General features: G+C 32.9%; 1 protein-coding gene across 1 annotated transcript in view; it reads left to right on the top strand.

The window, feature by feature from the left end:
• The window catches only part of NEK5 (NIMA related kinase 5), an 87,709-nt gene that overhangs the window by 28,161 nt on the left and 36,932 nt on the right, over positions 1-22,616 (top strand). Inside the window, 4 exon segments of the mRNA XM_074304803.1 lie at positions 3,470-3,600; positions 7,682-7,881; positions 17,060-17,126; positions 17,641-17,754. Of these exon segments, the coding sequence (XP_074160904.1) occupies positions 3,470-3,600; positions 7,682-7,881; positions 17,060-17,126; positions 17,641-17,754 (512 nt within the window).

Raw genomic sequence — 22,616 nt, 5'->3', positions numbered from 1 at the left:
TGTGTAATGATATCTCAGAGTTGTCTTAATTTGCATTTCTCTGATCAATAGTGATTTGGAACACTCTTTCATATGAGTGGAAATAGTTTTAATTTCATCATCTGAAAATTGTCTGTTCATATCCTTTGACCATTTGTCAATTGGAGAATGGCTTGATTTCTTATAAATTAAAGTCAATTCTTTGTATATTTTGGAGATGAGGCCTTTATCAGAACCTTTACCTGTAAAAATGTTTTCCCAATTTGTTACTTCCCTTCTAATCTTGTATGCATTAGTTTTGTTTGTGCAGAAACTTTTTAATTTGGTGGAATCAAAATTTTCTATTTCATGATCAATAATGGGTCTCTAGTTCTCCTTTGGACACAAATTCCTTCCTCCTCCACAAGTCTGAGAGGTAAATTATCCTATGTTCCTCTAATTTATTTATGAGTTCGTTCTTTATGCCTAAATCTTGGACCCATTTTGATCTTATCTTAGTATGTGGTGTTAAATGTGGGTCCATGCCTAGTTTCTGCCATACTAATTTCCAGTTTTCCCAGCAGTTTTTGTCAAATAATGAATTCTTATCCCAAAATTTGGGATCTTTGGGTTTGTCAAACACTAGATTGCTATTTTTATTCACTATCTTGCCCTGTGAACCTAACCTATGCCACTGATCAGCTAGTCTATTTCTTAGCCAATACCAAATGGTTTTGGTGACTGTTGCTTTATAATACAGTTCTAGATCAGGTACAGCTAGACCACCTTCATTTAATTTTTTTTTCATTATTTCCCTTGAAATTCTCGACCTTTTGTTGTTCCATATGAATTCTGTTGTTATTTTTTCTAGGTCATTAAAATAGTTTCTTGGGAGTCTGATTGGTATAGCACTAAATAAATAGATAAGTTTAGGGAGTATTGTCATCTTAATTATATTTGCTCGGCCTATCCAAGAGCAATGAATGTCTTTCCAATTATTTAAATCTGATTTTATTTTTGTGGCAAGTGTTTCATAATTTTGTTCATATAATTCCTGATTTTCCTTTGGTAGATATATTCCCAAATATTTTATGCTATCAACAGTTATTTTGAATGGAATTTCTCTTTGTATCTCTTGCTCTTGGATTGTGTTGGTAATGTATAAAAATGCTGAGTATTTATGTGGATTTATTTTGTATCCTGCAACTTTGCTAAAGTTCTGAATTATTTCTAATAGCTTTTTAGCAGAGTCTTTGAGGTTCTCTAAGTATACCATCATGTTAAAATAAATTTAAAAAATAGAAATGACAGGATTTGAGACTGATTGGATATGAGGGAGGTGAGAGATGAGTAAAGGATAATCCCTAGATTACAAGCCTGGGTGATTGGGAGCATGGTGGTACCCTTGACAGTAGGGAAGTTTAAAAAAAAAAAAGATGGTTTGAGGGGAAAGATAATAAAAACATTCACAGTTGATATGCATGCTCCAGATGAAGATCCAGCAAAGGAGATGAAGGAAGAACAATCAGGTAGGACAGCCAGGAGAAGGCAATGGCCTGAACACCTAGAGAGAAGAGAGTCTTCAGAAGAGGGGCAAAGGCTGCTCAGAAGTCAAGAAGAATGAGGGGTGAGAAAAGTTCATTAGGTTTAAAAATTCAAGAACTTTTCAGTAGCTTTTGAGAGGGCAACATTGATAAAATAATGTGGTTACAAACTACATCATGGAGGGAAAAAAAAGTGGAAGGAAAGAAATTGAAGACTCCTATTAAAGATGGCAGTCTCAAGGAGTTCAGCCATAAGGGACAGGAGAGATAGGACAGTAATTAGTAAGGAATAGATGGATCAGGTGAGGTTTTGTTGTATTTTGGGGTTTTATGAGGATGGTGAAGGAATAGGCATATTTGTAGGCAGTAGAGAAGCAGCTAATAAACACAGAGAGAGATTGAAAATAGGTGAGATATTGGGGATTACCTTTGGGGCAATTTATTGAAAGATGGAGGATGGAATGAGATTCTTTGTCCAGGTAAAGAGGCTGGCCTTGACAAGGAAAATATCAGTACTTTTATGTGTATGACTTCTTAGCATTCTCATGGATTAAGATACTGAATATTAACAAATTCCTGTTAAAATCCTAATTAAAAAAAAAAAACTATCAGAGAGCATTAAGCAGAAGTCAATTACTTCTATCTTCTACATTTCTATGGTACTTATTATACTCTGTGTCTTCCTCCAAAATGATTTCATTCATTAATACTTTATCCTGACTATGCCCAAAAGTCTATCAAACTGTGCATATCCTTTGATCTAGCAGTGTTTCTACTGGGCTTATGTCCCAAAGAAATCATAAAGGAGAGAAAGGGACCCAACATGTGCAAAAATGTTTGTGGCAGCCCTTTTTATAGTGGCTAGAAACTGGAAACAAAGTGGATGCCCACCATTTGGAGAATGACTGAATAAGTTATGGTATATGAATGTTATGGAATATTATTGTTCTGTAAGAAACGACCAGTAGGATGATTTCAGAGAAGCCTAGAGACACTTAGATGAACTGATGCTAAGTAAAATCAGCTAAACCAGGAGATCAGTATACTAGGCAACAGCAAGACTATATGATGATCAATTCTGATGAACATGGCTCTTTTCAATAATGAGGTGATTCAGGCCAGTTCCAATGATTTTGTGATGAAGAGAGCCATCTGTACCCAGAGAGAAGACTGGGGGAACTGAGTGTGGACCGCAACATAGCATTTTTACTCTTTTTGCTATTGTTTGCATTTTATTTTCTTTCTCATTTTTTTCTCATTTTAAATCTGATTTTTTCTTGTGCAGCACAATAATTGTAGAACTATGTATAGAATTGTACATGTTTAACATATATTAGGTTACTTGCCATCTAGGGGAGAGGATGAGGAGAAGGGAGGGAAAAATTTGGAACACAAGGTTTTGCAAAGGCCAATATTAAAAAATTATTCATGTATATGTTTTAAAAATAAAAAGCTTTAATAAAAACAAAAAAATACCTTATGCTGGGGTGAAAATTGCCTTAAAAGAATTTATATATTCTATCTTTGCATTTTCTAAGAGGGCCAGAATTTCAGGATAGTTATTGTATTTTTTGGTTTGCTGAGAAATGTGTAACATGTTCTCTTTGGAATCAACAGAGCATGGAAAGAAAATGCTCAGCACAGTTTCACCTCTTATTCTAAACTTTCTCTACCATATCCCCACCTTGGTTTTCAACTCCCTTTTCTGTGTCTCTTTCCCCTTTAGAATATAACCTTCTTGAGGGATTATATTTCTGTAGCACAGTGTGTGTAGTACAGTGCTCACAAGGGCTTCAATAAATTTGTAATGCTGTGGAATGCAAATTGTTATTACTCTATGGCAAAGTATTAATTTACATAAATATAAATTTATCAATATAATCATTGTATTATTAATATAATAATTAGTGTAAAATATACTGTGTCCTAATTGCCTCTTTTTTCTTAAAAAAAAAAAAAAAAAAAAGGTCCAATAATGCAGAAAAAGAGATTCCAGGGTAATCATCCACCAAAATGTAAGATCCTGATACCTCCAAAGAGAAGGGAATTGCCACCTAAAAAAGAATGGATACCTCCTAGAGTTCAGAAGCCAATATTGGTGAGTTACCCTCCCAATAAGTCTTTATCCTAAGGGACTTTGTCTATTTGATCTACAAACATTTATTAAATGTCCACTGTATTCCAGGCACTGTGCTAGTGAGAAAATGAACCAACCAACTGCATCTAAGAAGTTTACATGGAAAAGAAACATACACACAGACACAAACACACACACACACACACACAAACACACATATGTATATCCATAGACCCATATGTGGATATATATATACATACACATATATTATATAGACATATGAACACACAATAATACAAAGATACATATATGTATATCTACATCTGTACATGTGCATATATATATAAACATAAACACACATTATGTGTGTACATATAGTACATTTGGGAGGGGAATTACTAGAAGCTGAGTGAATTAGGAAACACTCTATGTAGATTTTTGAAGGAAATTAGGGATTCCAAGAGGTAAAAGTGAGGTGTGAGTATATGGAGAGGGGAGAGATAGATTGTTAGATGTGAGGAATTGTAAGAAAGTTAGGTTCCTTGGGCATGAAGGGGTGAAATGCATGAAAAGACTACAATGATGGACTGGATTTGGTTTATAAAAGACCAAGTCAAGTTAAGTCAAAATGCAGCTATTAAATTCTTACCATGTGTCAGACCCTGTGCTGAGTCCTGGGTTTACATAGACAAGCAGAAAGAAAGCTCCTCAAGATCTTACATTCTCATGAAGGAGAGAGCACATAAAAACCTGTTTGGAGCATAGTAGAGAAAGTTTAAAGAGTCAAGACAAAAACCCGAAGACAATGAAGTCATAGCTATCCCAGGAATTCTCCTTAAAATGGAGATTTTGGTAGGAACCAAAAAAAATTAGAGGAAGGTCCAAGGTAGCCAGAGGAAATTGTATTTGATCGCACAAAATAACAAGGAATATCTGGGATTTAAATACTAATTATTAATATTATTTGAATTATTCCTAAAAGGTATTTTTGAATCAATGTCCATTGGTAAATTTTTTGTTAGGGATAGATTGAATAGACCCAGAAGAATCTAGTTTCAAACCCTAGCTTTGATACTTAATAGTCATGTGATATTTTACTCAACTTAGGTAAAACTGAACTCATTATCTTTCCTATAAACCCTTTTCTTTTCTGAACTTTCCTATTATTGTCAAGAGCATTCCCTTGCAATGAATAAATAGTTATTAAATGCCTTTTGTATGCCAGGAGCTGTACTAAGTGATAGAGATACAAAAACAAAGAATAAAACAATTTTCATCCACTAGCTCTTACAAGGAGACCACATTCTAGCAAGAGGGATGAAAAGCATAAGTTGAATAAATATTATCAGAATAATAATAGAATAATAGCAGGTGGTATTTATATAGTACTATAAGGTTGGAAAAACATTTTACATATGTAATCTTATTGAATCTCTATAATAATTCCATGGGGTATTTAAATATTATCCTCACTTTACAGGTAAGGAAACTGAGGACAAGAAACTGTCAGATGTCTTTCTGAGTATCACACAGCTAGTGTCTTAGGTTTTACTAATTTCTTTTGTCTGCAAGATCAATTAGATTTCCAAGTAGAAATGATGTAAATGTTTTTAAAATGAATTAAAACTATAATATAATTGAAATGGGAGTAATAGAGGAACGAATTGGGGAAAAAAAGAGCTATGGAAGAGAGACTTGGAAGGGGGATCAATTAGCATTTTAGTATAAAAGATGCAAAACTAAGTACTGTATACTTTAAGATTAGAATGAACTAAGCATTAAAACAAAAAACAATAGAGGAAAATATAAATTTTCTTGGGAAGAGACTTGGGGGAAAAATTCAAGAATTATTGGACTACCTGAAAGTCATGATTTTTAAAAAGAGAATAAATATATTCCAAGAAATCGTGAAAAAATTATGACTCAATAAACATTAAGCTCCTACTATTTGCTAAACATTGTGCTAATTGCTAGGGCTACAAATAAAGGCAAAAGAGAGTTCTTGTTTACAAGGTACTCACAATCTAATGGGGGAAACAACAACAAAAATCTATGTTCAAAGAAATTATATATGGGATAAATAAGAATAATCAATAGAGAGAAAGCACTAGAATGAAGTCAGATTGAGAAAGACTTCTTATAGAAGATGGAATTTTAGCTGGGACTTGAATGAAACTAAAGAAGGTATGAGGTAAAGTTATGAAAGACAGCCAGTGAAAATACTTGGAGTTTCTTGTTTGAGGAACATCAAGAAAGCCAGCATCACTGGATCTAAGAGTACATGGAAGGGAAGAATTTAAATTGTATAAGAAGACTGGGGGGGGGGAGAAGGGAAAAAAGAATAAGTAAAAAAGCACAACAGAAAACAAAATTAAACCTTTAAGGAAGCAAAAGAAAAAAGATAGAAAGCTGTGAATGCAATGTGTAGTATTTATTATGTAGACTTTATTGAAATGAAAATTTATTGTTTCATATTTTGAATCCTCTCAGTTCTGCTGTACATATGGCAATGATTTTTCTTTTTTTCTTTTTTTTTAAATTAATTTTATAATTATAAAAATTTTGACAGTATATATGCATGAGCAATTTTTTAATAATCTTTTTTTCTATTTTGTATTTAAGTTTAAAATAAATAAATTTTTAAAAATAAGCAAGGCAGGAATACCAGACTGTAGGAGGAAAACAGATTAGAATGGTCAGGAGGAAGGCTGAGTAATAAAGTCCTTTGGATGCCAAGCAGAGGATTTTATATTTGGTCTGGAAGGTGAAAGAAAGCTACTGGAATTTACTAAGTAGGGAGATAACATGACCAAACCTGCATTTTAGGAAAATCATTAAAGGGATGATGTAGTGGAGTGGGGAGAGGCAGTTAGATCAACCAGCAGGCTAAGGTATTAATCCCAAGCATGAGAAGATGATGTTTAGAGAGCACAGTGGATATGGAAAGACTATTTATAAACACTTGAAACTCTAAAATGAAAACTCTTAGGAACTTCATAGCATAAAACCAGAACTTCCAGGTTAAAAAAAAATTACTGCAAGCAGCCAGAAAGAAAAAGCTTAAGTACCCAGGAACCACAATCAGGATCACACAAGATTTAATAGCTACTAATATATAGGAACAGAGATTATGGAACACAATATTATCAAAAACAAAAGATTACTTTTGCTCTTACAGTCTTACAAGGAAGAATAATTTACCCAGAAAATTGCAGGGAATAGGATGGGAATGGAGTTTAATGAAATAAAGGATTTTCAAATATTCTTATGAAAAGACAGAACTGAGTAGAAACTTTGAGTGAAATACATGGAAGCAAAAAAAACATAAAAAGGTAAATACAAGCAAGAAATCAGAAAAGATTTTATAAGGATGAAGTTCTTCCATTTTAATGGAGTGATAAAAGCATCCTTTAGGAACTAATATCCAATGGAATTTATAAAAGAAGTCAAATTAGATGGAGAGGTTTTGTTTTGATGATCTTAAAAGGGGAAAAAAAGGAATGGGAAAGGAAAAGGTACAATTGGAAAGAAAATCATTGTAATGGTGTTGGGGGGAATTTATCAGTAGAAATCTATAAAATGAAGGAATGGAGAGAGTGCTCATCCTTGAACATTACTTTGAACTAATGAAGAAAGAGGTAAGTAGAACCAGGAGAATAATTTATACTATAACAACATTGTAAAGGCTAATAATCTTGAAAGACTTAAGAACTCTGATTAACATAGTTATTAGTGATGATTGCAGTACATTGATGATTTAGAATGTTGCTTATCTCCCAATAGAGAGGTGTTGAACTATATATGTAGAGAGGGATATGCATTTTTAGATATGGTCAATGTGGGAACATATTTTGCTTGACTGAGTTTATTACAGGGGTCTTGTTTTTCTTTGTTTGGAGTTTTTTTTGAATGGATGAAGAAAGAAAAAGAGAAGGAAAGAAGACTGATATTAATTGAAAAAATTAATGGATTCAATAATTCTATGATAATTTATCAGAAAAAGACAAATGCATTTTTAAAAATACTTTTCAACTTTTTCTTTCTTTGACACATTACATAGTAATTCATTGTTTTAATTTTCTTAACTATATGTTATTTTTAGTATCAAAGCCCCAAGAAAAAGATGGTAAAAAGACCAGAAGTTACTCCAGATTGCAGACTTTATGGCCATTTTAATGCTCAACTGGACATTTTACAAAAGAGAGCTTATGATCCAAGGTATCAGTATGTTTCTGGAATCAGCAGAAGAGTTGATAGATATCATAATCAGATAGAAGGCTCTACTTCACCTCCACCTCAATGGTAATAACTTCAAACTTACACTTTAATATTCTAATAATATTTTGATTGACCTAACCTTCTTTATTTTGTAATATTTACAACTTCTCCAAAAGTAAATGATAAAACAAGAAGGTCTAAAATCCCCATTTTTCACTTACTTTTCATCTCATTTGTTATTTTTTTTTACTCTCTTCTGTCACTAGCCAGTTGTAGCTGTACTAGGACATCAAAAAATTGAAGGGTGACCTAAATAGTGAAAGGTTTTGAGACACTGACATAAGAAAATCATCTTTAGGACTCTTGGGATATTTAATCCTGGAAAAGTAAGCCATTAGGGAGTAAGGGAACATGATAGCTGACTTCAAAAACATGAAGTATTTCTCAGATATAAAAGGGATTTAGTTAGTTCTGCATGACCCCAAGGACAGAACAAAAGCAATGGGTGAAAGTTGAAGAGAAGTAACTTTAGGCTCAATGTGAGGGGGAAAAAAACCAACATTAAACAATTAGAACTATTTAAAAATAGAATGGACTTTTTCAGGATACAAAAGATCTCATTTGTAATTTTGTCTTTTGGCCTATGCAGGGTATAGAAAACAGTACAATCTTGAAGGTAGGTTAAAAAACATGTAAAAGTGTAAAAGCTCCTACTGGTCAGTCCATAGAATTTACACTTATTTTTTCTCAGTTATTAATAAATTTATAGAAGGGCTAGATCTAATAACATTGTTTTTTTTTATTTTATTAATTTTATAATTATACTTTTTTTTGACAGTATATATGCACGAATAATTTTTTTATAATATTCATTGCTCCAGATTTTCCCCTCCCTCCCTCTACTCCCTCCCCTAGATGACAGGCAATCCCATACATTTTACATGTGTTACAGTATAACCTAGATATAATATATGTGTGTAAATCCAATTTTCTGGTTGCACATTAAGTATTGGATTCCGAAGATATAAGTAACCTGGGTAGATAGACAGTAGTACTAATAGATCTATAACATTGTAATAACAGTAATAATGTCTAATAACAATAAAAATAAATTAAATCTCTCATATCTAAGAAAAATGCTATGATAATATTTACATTTTTCTTATCCCCTATTTCTCTTTAATTTCTTATATTAATTATTAATAATGTCATATTAATATTCCAGTAAGAGATTTGAATCTATCCTGACACTATGCCAGTTAGTCAACATGCCTTTGAAAATTGTCTTGAGGTGTCCAGGTTAGATGGAGCATCAGATTAAGTGTTGAATTCTAGGTCAGGGTTCCAATCCTGTCTCAGTTACATCTTAGCAACATGAACCTGGGCAAGCCATTTTATTTCTCTCAGATTCAGTTTCCTCATTTGTAGGGAGGGATAATAATAACATTTCATTTTCAGGTTAGTTGTGAAGATCAAATGAAATATGAAATGTTTTGCCTTCTCAGAATAATTTTAAGAGAGATTTAAACAAACTGGAATCATGTCAGAATGAGGAAGAGATTTAAATTTCTTAATAGAGTATTATTATGCCATTAATATAATAAATATTAGGAATTTAGAGGAGACAAAAAATTTAAATATAACTTGGAGCATATGACTCCCCTTCTTCTCAAATACAAAAAGGTTCAGTCTATTCAATCTAATAACAATAACCATTTTTGTTGTGTTATCATTCATATTGTTACATTGTTATTAGTGTTACTACTACAATGTTTGCAGACCTTAAAGTGTTATGGAAATGTTAGCTTTGGTGATAATGATGATGCTTAGAATTGAATACATTCTCCAGTTATGGTGGACCTAGTACCCAATACTTTCATCTTTGTCATTTTGGACATTGCACTTTTTTGTAGTATTATTTATGATGGAAGTAATATTAAACTGACTTTTCTTATAGACAGCTCGGTGGTACAGTGGATAGAGTATGAAGTCTGGAATCAGGAAAATCTAAATTCAAATCTAGCTTCAGATATGTATTAGCTGTGGGACCCTCTTGAAAATGGGGATAATAGTGGTACCTACCTTTCAGGGTTGTTCTGAGCATCAAATGAGATAGTAATTGTAAAGCACTTAACATAGCTTTTTAGCACTATGTAAAAAAAAAAGCATATTTTAGTTGTTATAATTAATCATAGTCAGTTTACAGTCAATTGAAGCCTCTAAGTGTTTAAAATATTTTACATATATATATTTTTAATTTTACTGTCAATTCCCAATAAACCCTTCAAACACTGCAGAATTCTCCCTAGTAAGGAAGAAAAACAATTAAGCAATATAAACAGTAGTTGAATCTAAAAGGATATAAAACAATCTGAACCTGTGGTTCACCACTTCTTTATCCAAAAGAGAATTGTATTTTTTTTTCACTGGGCCTCAGGAACAAAGATTGCCTACTACATTTAATCTGAATTTCAATTGTTTAGTACTGTTTTAATTTTTATCATTTTGACCCACAAAATTCTTTTTAAAATTTTATGATATTTTATTGATGTTTTAAATTTTTTTTTCATTTTAAAAAATTATTCTTAGTACCAAATTCTCTTTCCAAATTCCCTCCCTCCTACTCATTGAGAAAGCAAGAAATACAATTCCCATTATACATATAGTCATGTACATTACATTACTACATGAGCCATGTTTCAATGCATATATCTATAGACACACATATGTGTATCTATATATAAATATGCATATGTGTATATCCATATGTATCTCAAGTTCTCAAGTTATTTCCTTGGATATGTATTCATATAAATTTTCCCCATTTCCCTGAATCCCTCATCTTCATTATTCCTCATGGCACAATGGGGACAGCTAGGTAGCATTGTAGATAGAGCACTGGTCCTGGAGTCAGCAATACTCAACTTCTTGAGTTCAAATCTGGCTTCATACACTTACTACCTCTGTGACCCTGGGCATCTGACTTAGCCCTATTTGCCTCACTATCTTTATCTTGAAAATGAGCTAGAGAAGGAAATATCAAATCACTATCCAGTGCCTTTGCCAAGAAAATCCCAAATAGGGTCATGGAGAGTTGGATATGACTGAACAATAATATTCCATTAAATTCATATAATGTAATTTGGTCCTCCAGGTATTTTCTCAGTGTTTAAACAATGGAGTTTATATAACTCTTTTCCACTCTGTAACTTTGTAGTAGTTCTTCTTATTTTTTTTTTCTACACTACCCAGTGCAGAATTTATATTATTTCCTATTACATTTCATTTTATTAGATTCAGGCCATCAATCCAATCTATTGAAATCTTTTTGGATTTTGATTCCATGATCTATTATATTAACTATACCTCCAAGCTTTGTGTCATCAGTAAATTTGATAAGCAGGTAATTGAATCATTGATAAAAATATTGAACAAAAGAGAGTCTTTTTTCTAGAATGACCTTAATCTACTATTCCACATTCTTTATGTGTAGCCACTCAACTAGTTCCAAATTCAACTTAGATTTCAATTTCTTGTTCAAAAGGCTATTGTGAGATTTTGTCACATGCCTTTTGGAAATACTGTGTGTAGAAATATTGATTTTACAGCCTAGTAACTCTTTCAAAAAAGTAAATTAAGTTGGTCCAACAAGACAGCATATAATTTAGAGCTGAAAAGGACCTGAGAGCTGATCTACTTAGAGCCTCTCTACACCTTCATCTACAGATGAAGAAACTGTGGCTCATGGAAATTGCTCCAGAGAGCTGCTAAAGGTCAGCAGAGCTGGGTTTTGAATAACAGTTGTCTGCAGGGATGTGCTGGCAAATATTTAACAATCAATATACCCAGGACATATTTTAAAGTTTAGTCTGCATTATCAATACTTTCTCCATCATTTTCTTAGGGCTAGTTAATCAACCAAGAAAATAAATAAAACTTTGATTTGTAGCATTTGTCAGTTTCCAAGGTGTAAATGTTCATACTGAAAATTTAACAACCAGCTTTCCATGCTAAGAACAGGCTGGGATCGAGCCTCAACTGACTCAACATTCAGTGCTTTTTCCACAAGACACAATGGAACAATTCCAGTGAGGAGGAAAAGGGGAGGGTTTTTTTATGTTTGCTTGGTCTTAAACATATTGGTTTGGATGCAAAAACCCAACATCTTGGAGATTTTTTTTTTTAAAGACATTCAGAAGATGGAAAAAAGGACAAGTAATGGAGAAGTACAACAGAGTGATGTGGTCCTGTGTTAGGGGTGGTAAAGTTCAAAATATGCTAAGACTAGAAAAGAAAGCTAAATTAAAAAAAGAAAGGGGTGTGTGTGTGTGTGTGTGTGTGTGTGTGTGTGTGTGTGTGTGTGTGTGTATGAACTTTATTGGGGTTAAAGAGGAGGCTTAAAGGAGAAATAAGACATTTAATAGTAGTAAATGGAATGCTGTTAACTTATGAGACAGAGAAAATAATACTGCTCTTATCTCTGATGAGAAGAGTCTTTGGATGAGAAAGGACAGCATAAAATGGCTTATTATTAATTATTATTATTATTAATGGCTCAATATTGTGAGTTGGAATGAAATGTAATGTAAAAAGATTAACTACATCTGGAAGAGTTAGGTAAAACCCTGAATGACAAAGTAAGGATTCAAAAGAATTTCTTTTTTATAGACTAGGACAATGGACCAAATTGAGTGAGGATGAAATTTAAAAGAAATTTAATGAAATTTAAATGTAAAGATTTATAGTCTCTATAGGCTCTTAAAAATCAACTTCACAAATATGAGATTGAAGAAGCATAACTAGATCTCAGAGTTCTAATATATTATAAGCTCAAAACTAGTCAACAATATGATGAAAGGTAATATAATTTTAAGGAAAGAAAGAGGCAAGAAAGCTATTAAAACCCTAAACTGAATTAAGAGAAGTATTTGCTGTTTGGTCACATCTGACTCTTTGTGGCCTTATTTAGGTTTTTCTTGGGAAAGATACCAGAATCATTTGCCATTTCCTTTTCTAGATCATTTTACATATGAGGAAACTGAGGCAGACAGGGTTAAGTGACTTGCCCAGGGTCACTCAGGTAGTAAGTACTACTTACCAGTACTAAGTAAGCTGGATTTGAATTCAGGAAGATGTGTACTCCTGATTCTAGGCCCAGCACTCTATCCACTGTGTCACCTACAGGATCCAGGATAAAGGAAGTGATAACTCTGTGGAGTCTGGCTTGGCAACTTGGAACACTGTATTCAGTTCTGGACAACATATTTTAGGAAAAACATTAATAAGCTTGAGTGTGCCCAGAGAAAGGAAAAATGGATGATTAAGGTCTTAGAATTCATGCCATATCAGTTGAAAGATATGATAATATTTGGCATGAAAAAAAAAGAAGACAGAAGTGATTTATAGTTGGATTTTTTATTTTATTTTGGTTTGGTTTTTCATAAGCATGTGAACATTTATCACTTGGATGAGAGATTAGACTTTTTATTCTTTGGGGAAATGTGTTCCATATTCCAAACAACCAAATTACATACATTGAGGAAACAATCAGTTTATAAGAAGGGAATTTGTCTATATTGATTTTTTCAAACTGGGTTCTTTCCTTTTTAAGGAGGAGTCTTCCTTCACCCATACCCTGTCTAGCTGCTACTCCAACTCTTTCCTCTTGAATGACAAATTTTGTTTTCCATCTCAATAGTATTTTATTTTTCTAAATATATGTATATATAGTTTTCAACATTCATTTTTGTAAGATTTTGTGTCCCAAATTTTTCTCCCTCCTTTCTTTCCTTCCCCTCTCCCCAAGACAGAAAACCATTTGATATAGATTAAATATGTATGATCCTTTTAAACTTTTAATCCTTTAAACCTTTAAATTAAAAAATTTCCATATCTATCACATTGCGTGAAAAATCAGACCAAAAAGGAAAAACCAGGGAAACCAGGAAAATCAGACTAAAAGGGAAAAGAAAGAAAAGACAAAGATGAAAATATTATACTTTGATTCACATTCAGCCTCCATAGTTTCCTCTCTGGATGCAAATGGCATTTTCTATCTCAAGTCTACTGGAATTGTCTTGAATCACCCCTGAGAAGAGCCAAGATCATCATAGTTGATCATCGAGTAATCTTGTTTTTATCATCACTTCATGTAAATGTTTTCAGACTTTTCTGAAATCAGCCTGTTCATCATTTCTTATAGAACAATAATATTCTATTACATTCTTATACTATAACTTATTCAGCCATTCTCTAACTGATGGGCATCCACTCAGTTTCCAGTTCCTTGTCACTACTAAAAGGGCTGCCACAAACAGCCCTCTTTAAGATCTCTTTGGGATAGTGACCTAGTAGTGATATTGCTGGATCAAAGGATATGCACAGTTTTATAGCCTTTTAGGCACAGTTCAAATTGCTCTCCAGAATGTTTGGATCTTTTCATAACTCCATCAACAATGCATTAGTGCCTCAGTTTTTCCACATCCTCTCCAACATATATTATTAAATTTTCTTGTCATCTTAACCAATCTGAGAAGTATAAAGTAGTACTTCAGAGGTCTTAATTTGCATTTCTCTGATCAATAGTGATTTAAAGCATTTTTTCATAAGACTATAAATGGCTTTAATTTTTTCATCTGAAAATTGTTCATATCATTTGACCATTTATCAATTGGGAAATGACAATATTCTTATAAATTTGAGTCAGTTCTCTATATATTATAGAAATGAGACTGCTAAATTTTTAAAGAAAGTCTTTTTTTCGTGCTTCAATTTCCTTCCCATTCTCTCTCAATTGACAGTTCCTTCTCCACTCACAGAAGTGAATCTCTTTATTGCTCATCCAGTCTCCTTATTACTGAATCCAATAGTCTTTTTCAGTAAACAATCTCTTTGATCTAACATTTCATGCTATTGACATTCTCCTTCATCTCTTCTGCATATTTTTTCTTTAATTTTTGAGACTGCATTCTCAATATTTTTTGAACCAGCCCTTCCTTTGTCTCTTTTTTGCTGTACCCTCTTCTTTCCCACTTTCTTAAACTGTTTTTTTTTTCCTATAGGGATCTATTCTCAATTCTTTCTAGACTATCTCCCTTAGAAATTTTTATTTACTTTATATTTTTGCACAGGTAATTTAAAATATATTTTTCACAGGCCCTGTAGTCTATCTTGTATTCTGGAGTCATATTTCTCAGGACATTTCTACCTGAATATTTTACCAGGATCTCAAAATCAGAATGTCTAAATACAGTTGTTATTTCCACTGCCTCAAATCTCCTCCTGACTTCATGATTTTTATTCATCAGAATATTATTTGGTCTTCTGTTAAATTTTTTTTTCAGATTACTTTTAACTCTTCTTTTTTCCATCTCCAAAATCCAATCTACTGCTAAGTCCTATCACTTTTACCTCTGTAATATTTCTTATTCCTACAGTAAAGTACTATACTGCCTGCAACCTGGCTCAGACTTTCTTTGTCACCTAGCCCACTTCAAATCAACAAAAAATCTCATCATATTACTCCTAGGCTTAGTACCTTTCATTAGTTTCCTGTTGTCTACCAAGTAAAATCCTGATCATGGTAGTCAAGTATTTCTATAACCTAAGGCCACCCTACCTTTCTAAGCTTATCTCATAATACTCATTTCCATGTAGAATGAAAACTTCTGCCAAATTAAATTTCTTGCCACCCCATTACTTACCCAGAGGTGTTTTTTTTTCATTAGTTCTATTCTTCATATCATTTTCCATGTATTGAATGCCCATTAGGCTCCCATATGCAAGAAAAAGCTGATTATTAAATTTTCAGGGTGAAATTTACCTAGGAAATAACCAAAGAAATTAGAGTTTGATTTATTTATTTATTTATTTTTTACTGATTATCTTTATTTAGGAAAATGATGAATAAATATTAGCAATGTAGATTAAACTTAAAAGTGCACATTGGGTATACTGTTTCACCCTGGTGAGTTGGTTGTTAAACATTTACCAACATACCCTTGATTTTCCCCCTCTTCTGGCATCTCTTACACCTCCCTATCATGTTTTATATTATAATTGTTTGTGATTATCTCATATCCTATTTTAAATCTTAAGCACCTATTATGTGCCAGGCCATTGTGCTAAACAGCTTACAAATATTTTCTCCTTTGAACCTCACAACAATCCTGAGAGATATATGCTATTATTATCCCTATTTTTCAGCAGAGGAAACTGAAAAAGAGATGGAACAATCTGTGTTAGAGGATGTATTTGAAGTCAGGATTTCAGATCTAGCACTTTAGTCACTGTGCCTCATGAAAATAGTCCTCTGAAAATCATTTGTTTAATAAATAAGTAATTAACTTTCCTATTGAAATAGGGAACACTGATAATTAAAGTTGAGTGTAAGAGAACCTATTTCACATGAAAGAACTTTTTAATCACACAAGATAGTTTGTTCCTTAAATCTTGAAATAACATTAATTCTATTTCAACTGGATCTGTCCATGCTTTCAACCAATTAAAAAGCCACTAGTGAAGCATTTCCTCCAAAAATGCAGACTGGGACCTTTTCTGCAGTTTTAAATCTTAGAGAGTTGCAAAATAAGTTAAACGATTTGCTTAGGGTCACAGCAGGCAGAATCAGGGAAGAGAGGAGACTTGAACTCAGACTTTCTGCCTCTCTACTCAGTATGTTATACTGCCCTTCAGTGCAAGGTATGCAGTTATGAATCAGTGACATTAAATAAACTGCAAGGTATGCAGTTATGAATCAGTGACATTAAATAATAAATCATTAAAAATTTTGTATACAATCATGCAGGTAAATATGTATTGTTGGGTTTGGGTTTTTTTAATGTTCATATGTAAAATTAGAGACTGGTTATCAATTTTCTCTAAAAGCTATGCCCATTATAGAGACATCATTCTTGTGGCATAAATAGATTGTGAATTGATTTTTCTGCAAAAACACTCAGTTATCTGTTCAAAAAAGTAATCTTGGATTAGACCCTTCTTTCCTACTGTTCCCTGCCCCTCCACCTGGTTGCTATTATTCATTCTCAGTTCTATGGATATTTCCCATGGAAACACTCCATGAACCTCCTCTTATTCCTTGACCTTGGAGTTGCCCTTTCTACTTTTTTTTTTCCTTCTACTTTATAAAAGTAAAATGAAATTGGATTTTCATCTATGCACTAAGATCTGCCAAATGTCAATCAGGTTTCCTGAAATTATTCTAAATTGTTTCTGTAGCTGAAAAACTGTTGTTTTTCTTAAGGCCTGCTGAGTACCTTCAGAGAAGATTGGAAGCTCAACAGTATAAGCTGAAAGTGGAAAAACAATTGGTAAGTAAAATGCCAAATTCTGGAAGGAAATCAATACATCTAACTCAGAGATTTTGCTTTCTATGTCTTTCTGTGCCTATTACTTGAACAAAGTTTCCTGATTTTTTTTCCTCTTACAACATCAAAGGCAATTCCATTCTATATTCCATCCCCAAGGGTATTAAACATCAGATTTCTCACATTTCCCTTATCATTTGTCCATTGAGAAAATGAAAGTAGATGTCTCACATGGCACCACAGAATATTATTTTTCTACCTACTACACTTTCCTTCCATTAACTACTATTAGAAGCTTCTGGCTTCTAATACCCCTAAACATTGAGTTCAATTCAAGATGAGCTTTTTTTTTTTTTTTAGTAAGAGAACACATTAAAGGAGAACTTTTTTTAAAAATAACATTTATTTTGCTTTATAAATGATGTTTCAAATAGGCTCTTTGTATCATCAGAAAAGCATATTTTAAAAATAAAAACTATTTTTCATTTTATCATTTTTATTTATTATTCATTAATAGGGTCTTCGTCCATGTTCAGCTGAGCCAAATAACCAATTACAAGTGCTGGAAAGAAAGGAAGAACAACCCAAATTCCATGATCTACAATCTAAGAAGAATGAAATTAAGCAAGAGGTTAGTCAGTCAACTAGCATTTATTAAGTGCCTACTGTATGGCAGGCATTTTACTAAGCTCTGGGGATACAGAGAAAAACAAAAAATCACCTTTGCTCTCAAAGAGTTCATATACTAATGAGAAGACAATATGAAAATAACTGTACATATGTGTGAATTAAAATAGTCCAACCTACAGTACTAGAGACTAGGGCAGAGCTCAGAACTGATGGCCCTTTATTAAAGAGTTCCTGATCTTCTCCTAATGAAGTGGAGCTCAGATTTTCCTCACAATCTGATTTACTCCCTTTATCCAGGGCCTTATTTTCATAAGGCTCAATACCAGATTTGATACCTGAACTCTCTAGAGAGACTATACAAAGTATAGAGTCCCATTTGTGGATAGACTTTGCTTTGTGGGCCCAAACTGAATTATCAGCAGGGGCTCACAGGTTGGATGAAGCATAAGGAAAATAGTAACTGAATGGTTTTAAGATGGTTCTAAGATGGTTAATTTGCTCATGCTAGAGGAGAAAGAATGAAACAAAGGTACAAAAATAAATTGAAGGACTTTCCATGGAGTTGAGTCACCTTTACCATGCTGGGCTTGGGCACCATAACAAGGAAAAAAAAGAGTGGAAGATCTCTAGTTAACTTATTATGAGTAAGCAAATGAACTTACAACCTGCAGTTCGTAGCTTTGGGGCCTAATATACAGAACTTATTATGGAATCATGGAAAACTTATTAATACTGAGTGGAACCGAGTAGGGTCCAAATGAATTATTTCTCACACATACAGTGTAAATGAAAGTTTTAAAAATGCTCATATCTTGCAAATCAATAATAATTACCTGTCATCTTCTTTTTATTTTATTTTATTTTATAATTATAACTTTTTTTTGACAGTACATATGCATGGGTAATTTTTTACAACATTATCCCTTGCACTTACTTCTGTTCAGATTTTTTCCCTTCCTCCCCCAACCCCCTCCCCCAGATGGCAGGCAGTCTTATACATGTTAAATATATTATAATATATTCTAGATACAATATATGTGTGTAGAACCAAATTTCTTGTTGCACAGGAAGAATTGGATTCAGAAGGTAAAAATAACAGTTTACACTCATTTCCCAGTGTTCCTTTTCTGGATGTAGCTGATTCTGTCCATCATTGATCAATTGGAATTGGATTAGCTCTTCTCTATGTTGAAGATATCCACTTCCATCAGAATACATCCTCATACAGTATCATTGTTGAAGTGTATAATGATCTTCTGGTTCTGCTCGTTTCACTTAGCATCAGTTGATGTAAGTCTCTCCAAGCCTCTCGGTATTTCTCCTGTTGGTCATTTCTTACAGAACAATAATATTCCATAACATTCATATACCACAATTTACCCAACCATTCTCCAATTGATGGACATCCATTCATCTTCCAGCTTCTAGCCACTATGAAAAGGGCTGCCACAAACGTTTTGGCACATACAGGTCCCTTTCCCTTCTTTAGTATTTCCTTGGGATATAAGCCCAGTAGTAGCACTGCTGAGTCAAAGGGTATGCACATTTTGATAACTTTTTGGGCATAATTCCATATTGCTCTCCAGAATGGTTGAATTCTTTCACAACTCCACCAACAATGCATCAGTGTCCCAATTTTCCCACATCCCCTCCAACATTCATTGTTATTTGTTCCTGTCATCTTAGCCAATCTGACAGGTGTGTAATGATATCTCAGAGTTGTCTTAATTTGCATTTCTCTGATCAATAGTGATTTGGAAAACTCTTTCATATGAATGGAAATAGTTTTAATTTCATCATCTGAAAATTGTCTGTTCATATCCTTTGACCATTTGTCAATTGGAGAATGGCTTGATTTCTTATAAATTAAAGTCAGTTCTTTGTATATTTTGGAGATGAGGCCTTTATCAGAACCTTTAACTGTAAAAATGTTTTCCCAATTTGTTACTTCCCTTCTAATCTTGTATGCATTAGTGTTGTTTGTGCAGAAACTTTTTAATTTGGTGGAATCAAAATATTCTATTTTGTGATCAATAATGGTCTCTAGTTCTCCCTTGGACACAAACTCCTTCCTCCTCCACAAGTCTGAGAGGTAAATTATCCCATGTTCCTCCAATTTATTTATGATTTCGTTCTTTATGCCTAAATCTTGGACCCATTTTGATCTTATCTTAGTATGTGGTGTTAAATGTGGGTCCATGCCTAGTTTCTGCCATACTAATTTCCAGTTTTCCCAGCAGTTTTTGTCAAATAATGAATTCTTATCCCAAAATTTGGGATCTTTGGGTTTGTCAAACACTAGATTGCTATTTTTATTCACTATCTTGCCCTGTGAACCTAACCTATGCCACTGATCAACTAGTCTATTTCTTAGCCAATACCAAATGGTTTTGGTGACTGTTGCTTTATAATACAGTTCTAGATCAGGTACAGCTAGACCACCTTCACTTAATTTTTTTTTTCATTACTTCCCTTGAAATTCTTGACCTTTTGTTGTTCCATATGAATTCTGTTGTTATTTTTTCTAGGTTATTAAAATAGTTTCTTGGGAGTCTGATTGGTATAGCACTAAATAAATAGATAAGTTTAGGGAGTATTGTCATCTTAATTATATTTGCTCGGCCTATCCAAGAGCACTGAATGTCTTTCCAGTTATTTAAATCTGACTTTATTTTTGTGGCAAGTGTTTCATAATTTTGTTCATATAATTCCTGACTCTCCTTTGGTAGATATATTCCCAAATATTTTATGCTATCAACAGTTATTTTGAATGGAATTTCTCTTTGTATCTCTTGCTCTTGGATTGTGTTGGTGATGTATAAAAATACTGAGGATTTATGTGGATTTATTTTGTATCCTGCAACTTTGCTAAAGTTCTGAATTATTTCTTATAGCTTTTTAGCAGAGTCTTTGGGGTTCTCTAAGTATACCATCATGTTATTTGCGAAAAGTGATAATTTGATTTCCTCATTTCCTACTCTAATTCCTTGAATCTCTTTCTCGGCTCTTATTGCCGAGGCTAGAGTTTCTAGTACTATATTGAATAGTAATGGTGATAGTGGGCAACCTTGTTTCACTCCTGATCTTACAGGTAAAGGTTCTAGTTTATCGCCATTACATATGATGTTTACTGAAGGTTTTAAATATATGCTCCTTATTATTTTAAGGAATAGTCCATTTATTCCTATACTCTCAAGCGTTTTTAGTAGGAATGGATTTGGATTTTATCAAATGCTTTTTCTGCATCTGTTGAGATGATCATATGGTTTTTATTAATTTGATTATTAATATGGTCAATTATACTAATAGTTTTCCTAATATTAAACCAGCCCTGCATTCCTGATATAAATCCCACTTGGTCATAGTGTATTATCCTGGGGATGATTTTCTGAAGTCTATTTGCTAATATCTTATTTAAGATTTTAACATCAATATTCATTAAGGAAATTGGTCTATAGTTTTCTTTCTCTGTTTTCGATCTACCTGGTTTAGGTATCAGTGCCATGTCTGTGTCATAGAAGGAATTTGGTAGGACTCCTTCAATCCCTATTTTTTCAAATAGTTTACATAGCATTGGAGTTAGTTGTTCTTTAAATGTTTGGTAGAATTCACATGTAAATCCATCTGGTGCTGGGGACTTTTTCTTAGGAAGTTGGTTAATAGCTTGGTCTATTTCTTTTTCTGAGATGGGACTATTTAGACTACTTACTTCTTCCTCTGTTCATCTGGGCAAGCTATATTTTTGAAGGTATTCTTCCATTTCATTTAAGTTATCGAATTTATCGGCATAAAGTTGAGCAAAGTAGCTCCTAACTATTGTTCTAATTTCCTCTTTTTTAGTGGTGAGTTCACCCTTTTCATTTTCAAGACTATCAATTTGCTTTTTCTCTTTCCTTTTTTTAATCAGGTTTACTAAGGGTTTGTCTATTTTGTTGGTTTTTTCATAGAACTAACTCTTAGTTTTGTTAATTAATTCAATAGTTTTTTTACTTTCAATTTTATTAATCTCACCTTTTATTTTTTGAATTTCAAGTTTTGTGTTTGTCTGGGGGGTTTTAATTTGTTCCTTTTCTAGCAATTTTAGTTGTAAGCCCAATTTGTTGGCCCTCTCTTTCTCTATTTTATGCAAGTAGGCCTATAGAAATATAAAACTTCCCCTTATTACTGCTTTGGCTGTATCCCACACATTTTGGTATGATGTCTCATTATTGTCATTTTCTTGGGTGAAGTTATTAATTATGTCTATGATTTGCTGTTTTACCCAATCATTCTTTAGTATAAGATTATTTAGTTTCCAATTATTTTTTGGTCTATTTTCCCCTGGCTTTTTATTAAATGTAATTTTGATTGCATTGTGTTCTGCAAAGGACACATTTACTATTTCTGCCTTACTGCATTTAATTTTGAGGTTTTTATGCCCTAGTATATGATCAATTTTTGTATAGGTTCCATGAACTGCTGAAAAGAAAGTATACTCCTTTCTGTCTCCATTTAGCTTTCGCCAAAGATCTATCATATCAAACTTTTCTAGTATTCTATTTACCTCTTTGACTTCTTTCTTATTTATTTTGTGGTTTGATTTATCTAATTCTGAGAGTGCAAGATTGAGATCTCCCACTATTATAGTTTTGCTATCTATTTCCTCTTGCAGCTCTCTTAATTTCTCTTTTAAGAATTTAGATGATGCACCACTTGGTGCATATATGTTTAATATTGGTACTGCTTCATTATTGATGCCCTTTAGTAGGATAATGCCCTACCTTATCTCTTTTAATTAGATCAATTTTTTTTTTGCTTGATCTGAGATGAGGATGGCTACTCCTGCTTTTTTGGTTTTGCCTGAAGCATAATAGATTCTGCTCC

This window comes from Sminthopsis crassicaudata, chromosome 3 (genome assembly GCF_048593235.1).
Source record: "Sminthopsis crassicaudata isolate SCR6 chromosome 3, ASM4859323v1, whole genome shotgun sequence".
NCBI classification, from domain to species: domain Eukaryota; kingdom Metazoa; phylum Chordata; class Mammalia; order Dasyuromorphia; family Dasyuridae; genus Sminthopsis; species Sminthopsis crassicaudata.
This window is presented reverse-complemented; position numbering and strand designations above follow the sequence as displayed.